At 61.8% G+C, this 8,350-nt stretch overlaps 1 protein-coding gene across 2 annotated transcripts in view; it reads right to left on the reverse strand.

The window, feature by feature from the left end:
• Positions 1-3,144: 3,144 nt before the first annotated feature.
• The window catches only part of NCLN (nicalin), a 23,640-nt gene continuing 18,434 nt past the window's right edge, over positions 3,145-8,350 (reverse strand). Inside the window, exons 9-15 of one of the 2 annotated variants that reach the window (XM_017507439.2) lie at positions 8,091-8,269; positions 6,884-6,971; positions 6,757-6,795; positions 6,512-6,675; positions 5,403-5,456; positions 5,185-5,263; positions 3,145-5,026 (exon numbers count right to left, since the gene is read on the reverse strand). In XM_017507439.2, the coding sequence (XP_017362928.1) occupies positions 4,967-5,026; positions 5,185-5,263; positions 5,403-5,456; positions 6,512-6,675; positions 6,757-6,795; positions 6,884-6,971; positions 8,091-8,269 (663 nt within the window). In that variant the 3' untranslated portion in view covers positions 3,145-4,966. The remainder of the gene's footprint in view (positions 5,027-5,184; positions 5,264-5,402; positions 5,457-6,511; positions 6,676-6,756; positions 6,796-6,883; positions 6,972-8,090; positions 8,270-8,350) is intronic. The other variant, XM_017507440.2, reaches the window with a different exon arrangement.

Genomic DNA, 8,350 nt, shown 5'->3' on the forward strand with positions numbered 1-8,350 from the left:
AAAAAAAAAAAAAAAAAAAAAAATTAGCCCGGCTGGGTGCAGCGGCTTATGCCTGTATTCCTAGTACTTTCAGAGGCTGAGGTGGGAGGCCTGCTTGAAGCCAGGAGTTCAAGGCCAGCCTGGGCACCATAGCAACATCTGATCTCTACAAAAATATTTTAAAATTTTAGCCAGGCACGGTGGCATTCACCTGCATTCCCAGCTACTTGGGAGGCTGAGGCAGGAGGATCACTTTTGCCCAGGATGTCAAGTCTGCAGGTCGCTATGACTGCTCCACTACACTCCAGCCTAGGTGACAGAACAAGATCTTTTTTTTTTTTTTTTTTTTTTTTTTGCTTTGAGTCTAAGTCTCACTCTGTCGCCCAGGCTGGACTCACTGCAACCTCCACCTTCTGGGTTCAAGTGATCCTCCTGCCTCAGCCTCCTGAGTAGCTGGGACTACGGGCATGTGCCACCATGCCCAGCTAATTTTTATTTTTAGTAGAGATGGGGTTTTACCATGTTGGCCAGGCTGGTCTCGAACTCTGACCTCAGGTGATCCTCCCACCTCAGCCTCCCAAAGTGCTGGGGTTACAGAAGTGAGCCTCCAAGCCCAGCATGAGACCCTGTCTAAAAAAAAAAAAAAAAAAAAAAAGTGTGTTGAGGGGGAAGAATTACCTGCTTATGTTAACACGGGAAGATTATAGGCGGCTCTTTCTTTTTTCTTTTTGGGACAGAGCCTCGCTCTGTCACCCAGGCTGGAGTGCAGTGGCACAGTATCAGCTCACCATAACCTCCGCCTCCTGCGTTCAAGCGATGCCTCTGCCTCAGCCTCCTGAGTAGCTGGGATTACAGGCGTGCACCACCACATCCAGCTAATTTTTCTATTTTTAGTAAAGACGGGTTTTCACCATGTCAGTCAGGCTGGACTTGAACTCCTAACCTTGTGATCTGCCCACCTCAGCCTCCCAAAGTGTTGGGATTACAGGCGTGAGCCACCGCGACCAGCCGCCCTTTCTTTTGACATGGGTTTTGCCTGAGTCCATGGTGGGGCCAAAGCCACCTTCTGCCTGCACAGAGGGGGCAGCCACTGTCTACTCTTGGCCTTGCTAAGCTCATGGGGGACCCGCAGGACCCCATGAAGGTCAAAGCTGTGGACCCTAGAGCCCCCTAAACTAGTAACATTTGGCCCAGGGAGGCACAGTCCCCATATCCCTGGGCCATGCAGCATGTGGGGGCCAAGCCTGGCCTCCGTCCGGAGAAGCCTGGGTACCGTCGCCGCTCCACACCCCATCCCCAGTGGCCAGCGGCCCCATGCCCTGTGGCCAGGTGAGCCTCTTTCTTTCCCAGCGACCCTGTTCAGTGTTCCTTTCGCTCTGGGTCCCTCCCATCCCTCCCCTCCCCTCCCCTCCCCTCCCCTCAGCTGTCCTCTCCCGCCATGTGTCTTATGGAGGCAGAGACCCCATGCTGGGTTGGAGGCTCTGTCCCTGATTCCTAGAGGACCCTGGGTGGGGCCCCTGGCGGTCTGTGAAGTTCCCAGGTCTGAGAAGAGGCAGCTTTGACTTCGGGGACGTGAGTCTTGGTCAGGAAGCCACCGGCAGTCCAGGCCTCTGGGTCCGGGCCACAGGCTGGTTCTGGAAGCATCTCTATAGCCCCAAGAACACAGTGGGGGCGGGAGGGGAACAGGACGAGCCCACTCTTCTCTGCTGCCACCTGGCCCAGCTCCAGCATCGCCTACCTGGGCCAGCCCCGTCCCCTCCACCCGGTCCTACCCCCGCCACCCGTCTGTACTCCCTGCAGCAGCCATCAGAGGGCGCCCAGGGACACCCAAGCCAGGGCCTGTCCCTCCTCTGCCCGCAGCCCTCCATGGCTCCCACCTTCCCCAGGATCAAAGCCTGTCCTCTCCATGGCCCCCCAGGCTCTGCACCACCTGCCCTGTCCCCTCCCCACCCTCACTCCCTCTGCTCGAGCCACATGAGGCTTCTTGCACTTCCTCCAACACGCCAGGCACCATCGTGCCCCAGGGCCTTTGCACAGCTGGGCTGTGCCTCCGCTTTACCTCCTCCTCCAGCTACCACCCCGGCTGCTCCTCATTCAGGTGGCAGCTCAGACACCGTCCCTTCCACCCACAGGCTCCTGCCTCCCTCGGGGTCACTCCCTCGGCTGCCCCCACCCCCCCGCCCCCGCCCCCAGCTCTCTCCTTGCCTCGTCTTCTCACCAGCACATTTCTGCCTGTCCTCCCTCCTCCACGGCACGGATCTCAGGCCAGGGGCATGGCAGCTCCACCAGCGTTTACTGAGTCTGGCAAATGGGTAGGCCAGGTAGGGGCTTGGGCGCCGGGCGGACCCCAGGAGGGTCACCAGGGCTTCGGGCCAGGAGGGACAAACCCCCCCATATCTGCGTTGTACACGCCCTCAGTAAACCAAAACTAGCCAAGGACAGCACCCCGCTGGTACCTCTCGGAACCTGGGGTGGGGCTGGGAGCCAACCTCACACAGCCTACGGCCCACCGTCCAGGGCTGCGGAGTCCCCCCGGAGTCATGTCCAGAAGAACCTGAGCCTTTCACCTCAGTTGGAAGTGGGATCTAGGCAGAAGGCATGAGCTGGGGGGGCGCCTTCCTGGAGGAGGTGGGCCCTGAGCCAACCTGATGGAGATCCTGGGAAGACAGACAAAGCGGGGGCTGGAGGAATGCGGCCACAAGCCGAAGACACTGGGAGCCCCAGAAGCTGAGGGAGGCAGGAAGGGCTGGCCCTGAGGGTCCTGCCCACACCCTGACTTTGGACTTGTGGCCTGGGAGATGGTGAGGGAGAAATCCTGGTGTTTTGAGCCACATAGTTGGTGGTGTTTGTGATGGTGGCCCAAGAAACGGGTCCGCCCATCACCCATGAGACCCTGTACGCAGGGCCTCCTCGGGGAGGTGGGAGAGGGCGAGGCTGCCAGGCCCAGCAACAGCGGGTGGCCAGAGCCTCAGTCTCCCGCACGCCCAGCCACCTCGGGCACAGTCCTGGCCCACAACGGGCTTGCGCCCCCTTCCAGCAGAGGGCAGGTCAGTGGCATGCTCTGCACACAGACCTGCCCCTCCTGTCACCCCCTGGAGGAACACGAGCCCCCCAACAGCTGCCACAGTCCAATCCTCACAGCCCCCAAACCAGACGGTGGTGGTCATCATTCAATATGGCTTTATTTTCTCATGGGGCCGGCTGCATCCCACACCCGCCTGAGCCCCAGACGGCCGGTCAGTGCGTCCTGCCCAGGAAGGATGGAAGCTCCCTCCCCAACCCTGGCCCCACGGCACCCAGAGGCCCGCTGGCCAGCATGCAAGCACTCCCCAAATTCTCTCATGGTGACAAGGCGGCAGCTGCCCGGGTCCCAGAGTCCCAGCATGAGTGCCCAGAGGAAGGCGGTGACGGGCCTTTGGGCAAGTCTCTGGAGGAGGAGGGCCACCAGCGGGGCAGACAGGGAAGGGGAGTGCCCTGCCAACCGGGAGGAAGGAAGACTGGTTGTCCCCTCACCCTTCCAGGCTGCAGGAGCTGGAGGGCAGAGGTGCCAGCCGAAGAAATGGTAGGCAAAGCAAGACCCCCGGGTCCTATCTGGACAGACCCCCAGGCTCCCATGGCCGGCCCAAGACCCTCAGACAGCAAACACCTCCCTGGGCCACGAAAGGGAGGCAGCCTCGGGTGCCCAGGCCAGGACTCAAGCCCCGAGCCCACACTGGATGGGTTGTATTGCTAAAGAACAGACACGCCTGGGTCTCCCTGAGCTCAATGCGGCCTCCTTCCCCCCGGCACTCATGCCAGGTGCCTGGCCTGCGGGGCTGAAGTTCTGTCCCAGCCTTCCCAGGGGGCTTGGACCACCTCTCCGAGTCCCAGGAAGGGTGGCCCCAGAGGCCACGTCCCAAGTCATCTCTTCCCCAGCAAATGCTCGGACGCGCCCCCGGAACACGTCGTTTCTACAGATGAGGAAACTGAGACCCAGGGTGGGGAGTGATGGGAGGAGCCACCAGGCCTCCCCGGGCCACCTCCTGCCTCCCGGACCTCCACCAGCACACAGTTCCCCAGAAACCGGCTGGCCATGGCAAAGCCTGGAGGGCCTGGGGGCTCCATGCCACGCCCAGGAAACCGCAGGCACCGGCTCAGGCTCAGGGCAGGGAGCTGGGGGGGGGGGCACGCCACGCAGGTGAGGGCCCTGGGAGCTGGGCTTCGGCCTCAGAGGCACGGGGGCCACCGGAGCTGGCTAGGAGAGGAGGGCGGGTGGCTGGGGGTGTGCGGTGTTGGGGTGGGGGAGACAGCCTGCCAGCCCCCCATGCAGCACAGGCTCTCAGCGATGGTGTCTGCTCACCACTGTCAGAAAAGGGGAAGGCCAGGTGGTGCAGCTCCCCAAGAGCCCACTGTGGGGGGATGGGTCACTGAGACCACACGAGGGACAAAAGGCTCCAGTGGGGCTGGAATCCCAGAACCCCGGCGCTGGCACTGCCCTCTCCAGGCAAGAGGGAGCAGAGACAAATAACCACGTCCACGCCACCATTGGGGAGCGGGAGGAGCGTCCACGGGCGGATGCGGAGCAGGGGGCAGGTGGCGCCTGCAGTCCAGGCCCCTTTCGGCCAGAGGCGGGGGCGTGGGCGGAGGCCGCGCGAGATCGGGCGGGGTCCCGGCGTCTCCGCTCTAACTGTGCACGTGTGCTTACACCGGACCGAGGGCGGCCGGCTCCCGGGGCTGGGGGCTGGTCCGCAAGTCTGTAGCCTGGCCCCGGGACATCTCCCAAACTCTCCTCCAGAAAGTTCAAAGACAAGGAAAAAAGAAAGAATCCCCCCTAGTCTTGGAGAGCAACAGGGAAAAGCTCTGTAATTCAGTGTTTCGACCACTGCCGGGGAGGGGAGGGTCCCTGTCCCCACTGGGGCCGCCCGGAGAGGAGGGCAGCGTCCACTCACTCGTGCTCCGCCCCACGGACCAGGCAGCGGCAGGGGCTCCGGCTGTGGGGATGGCCGTGTCACTGCGTCTTGGCCTTCACAAGCAGCCTCTGGACGGTCTTGTAGAGGAGGCTGAAGTGCTGGGGACGCGGCGGGAGGGGGTTAGGACGTGGGCGGGGCAGGAGTCCCAGGCTGTGCGACTCTAGGCTGGGCCAGGGCGCAGGATGCTTTCAGAGACGCCCAGCCCGGCTCCTGCTTCGCGCTGCCCCTGCCCCGCCTGAGCCTGGGCACTGCTCACCTGGACAGCCGCGTAGGCCATGCCGAGGTAGGCGGCGATGCCAACGGCCAGGAGCAGGTCAAAGACGGCCGGCTTGACTCTGTGGAAAACACAGGGCCCTACGGTGGAGGACAGGGCGGGCCAGCGAGGTGGCCCCTCAGACCCCGTGGGCCTCGATCCCCTTCGGCTGTAACCCGTAGAGGGGTGACGGACTCCAGGTCCCGCGGGCCGCCACTCACCTGTACGCATTCATCACTTGCTTCAACTGGTCGTAGAAGACAAACTCCGGGTCCCTGGGGAGGGAGCACTTTCTCAGGGGCACCACTATGCCCAACTAATTCTTTTTTTTTTGAGTCTCACTGCCGCCCAGGCTGGAGGGCACTGGCACGATCTCGGCTCACTGCAACCTCTGCCTCCCCGGTTGAGGCGATTCTCCTGCCTCAGCCTCCTGAGTAGCGGGATTACAGGCACCCACCACCACGCTCCAATAATATTTGTATTTTTAGTAGAGACGGGGTTTTACCACGTTGGTCAGGCTGGTTTTGAACTCTCGACCCTGTGGTGCGCCTGCCTTGGCCTCTCAAAGTGCTGGGATTACAAGCGTGAGCCCCCATACCTGACAGCTAAATCTTTAAAAAGTGTTTGTAGAGACACAGACTGCGTGAGGTGGCTCCGGCCTGTAATCCCAGCACTTTGGGAGGCTAAGGCAGCCTGATCACTTGTAGTCAAGAGTTTGAGACCAACCTGGCTAACATGGTGAAATCCCATCTCTACTAAAAATACAAAACATGAGCCGGGCGTGGTGGCACGCACCTGTAATCCCAGCTACTCAGGAGACTGAGGTCCAAGAATTGCTTGAACCCGGGAGCCGGAGTGTACAGTAAGGTAAGATCACGCCATTGCACTCCAGCCTGGGCAACAGAGCAAGACTCTGTCTCAAAAACAAATAAATAAAAATTTAAAACTTTGTAGAGAAGGGATCTTGCTCTGTTGCCCAGGCTGGTCTCCAACTCCTGGGTTCAAGCGATTCTTCTACCCCAGCCTCCTAAGTAGCTGGGATTATAGGCGCCCTCTGCCACAACTGCCTAGTTTTTGTATTTTTAGTAGAGACAGGGTTTCACCACATTGGCCAGGCTGGTCTTGAACTCCTGACCTCAAGTGATCTGCCTACCTCAGCCTCCCAAAGTGCTGGGATTACAGGTGAGAGCCGCTGTGCCTGGCCCGAGTCCCCTCCTCTCTTTGTATTTGCTCCACCTGGCATCCCCAGAATGGGGGATGTGGGAGATGCAGCGGGGGTGGCCCTGTACCCCCAGGCTTAGCGGCGGCAGCGCGGAGCCCAGGCCCTCACCGCTTGTCGGCCTTGACGTGGTGCTGCTTGACGTCCTTCAGGTAGCGGCCCAGGTGGTGCTCCAGCGTGCTGAGGAACGTGCTGTCCTTGTCCACCAGCTGCGCGGCCCGGGGCTGGTGGGTGAGCCAGTCCATCACCGAGTCCAGCTGCTCCTGCTGGATCTGCTGTGGGGATGGTGGCGGCGATCACAGCCCTGCCCCGCCCACGGCCCTGCCCCGCCCACCCGCTGGCCCTGGCTCGCTTACCATCTGCTCCGTGAACACCGGCATGTCTGGGGGCGTCCCCTGCGGAGAAAGGAAGGGACGGCCCTGAGTCCAGGCCCCTGGGGTGGGGCTGGGGTTGGCAGTGGCCATGGCCATGGCAAAGGCTCACCTTCTCCGTCAGGTTGTAGATGACTCGAGTCAGAGCCTCCGCAATGATCCTCGTGTTCCGCGTCAGGGTCTTAGAATCCACACGGGACCTTCACGATTCAGACACAATGTTTTAAAATGTGGATCTGGTGCCAGGCACGGTGGCTCATGCTGGAATCCAGCACTCCAGCCCAGGAGACAGAGTGAGACTCTGTCTCAGAAAAGAAAGTTAAGCTTAGCTTTAGCTACTCAGCTGACACGCAGGCTCAGGTTCACCGCGCCCCACGACCTCCAGGACCCTGGCCCTGCCCCACCCCTGTGTGCAGGTGAGGCTCGCACCCCACAGCCTTGGTTCCTACTGATGCGGTTTTCTGCTCTTCCGGGGCTTAAACAGGACTATTCTGTCCTGGTGGAATAATCCATTCTGGGATCCCCTAGAAATCCAGGTGGCCCTCCTGGGCTGACCCCACTTCCCAGCGATCTTTCCTAGCTGGTGGACAACCGCCCGCCTCCATCTTTTCCAGGGCTGCACACCACACGGGGATGTGTCCCCTCCCTCCCACCCCTGGCTTTTGAAGGCCTCCGATGGCTGAGCTCAAACAACTCCTGAGAACCCAGTGAACCCAGAGCAGAGCGGAGGCACGGTGAGGGTCTATGCTGGGCCCTCGGGCGCTGGGGAAGGAGACGGCGCCCGCCTGCAGCTGCCAGGACCGGCTGGGAGTGTGCCCACGGTAGCCAGACTGTTCCAAGCTCCACAAAATCCTGCCCAGGGGCTCACAGGACGGCAGGGAGACAGGCAGGACACAGGGTCAGAGGACACAAGAAGCCAGAAGACACAGCGCCCCAGACAGAGGCCGGCAGAAAAAGGGGCTGGGGTGCAGTGGGGGACCAGGCTCCCCAAGATAGTGGCCGGGGCCAGGCAGGGTTTTCAGGCTGTGGCAGGGCCCTGAAGAGGCCTGAAGGCAGGAACTGCTTGCTCCTAACTTAACAGGTGACAAGGTCTGGGGGTCCCACACGAAGGCCACACCCAAGGCTGCTGGCCTCACCTTCCTATCCCCAGTAACTAGGAGATTGCAAATCGCCTGACCCTACAGCCGGCCTCGGCCACTTCCCCGCCCCTTCCCCGCGGCCTGTGTGGGGGCCGTTCCCTGCAAGCTCTCCCGGCCCCTGGGCTTGCGACCTGTCGCTCAGCCCCCAGGAAAGCTCCAGAAGGGCGATGCCGAGCTCACCGCACGTCCATGATGCTGCTGCGCTGGCCGTCGCGGTGGCTCTCCAGGTGGGACAGGGTGAAGGCAGGCAGCCGGCGGATGGCGAAGCGCTCGTGCTCCCAGGCCAGCACGTCCTCCGCCAGGTTGATCCGCTTGTGCACCATGGAGAACCGCACCTCGGGAAACTGATGCGCGGCCACCTGCAGCGGGCGGCGCCATCAACAGAGGACGGGCAGGGGCGGGGCCACCGGCAGGGGCGGGGCCACCAGCAGAGGGCGGGC

This window comes from Cebus imitator, unplaced genomic scaffold (genome assembly GCF_001604975.1).
Source record: "Cebus imitator isolate Cc_AM_T3 unplaced genomic scaffold, Cebus_imitator-1.0 Scaffold375, whole genome shotgun sequence".
NCBI lineage: Eukaryota > Metazoa > Chordata > Mammalia > Primates > Cebidae > Cebus > Cebus imitator.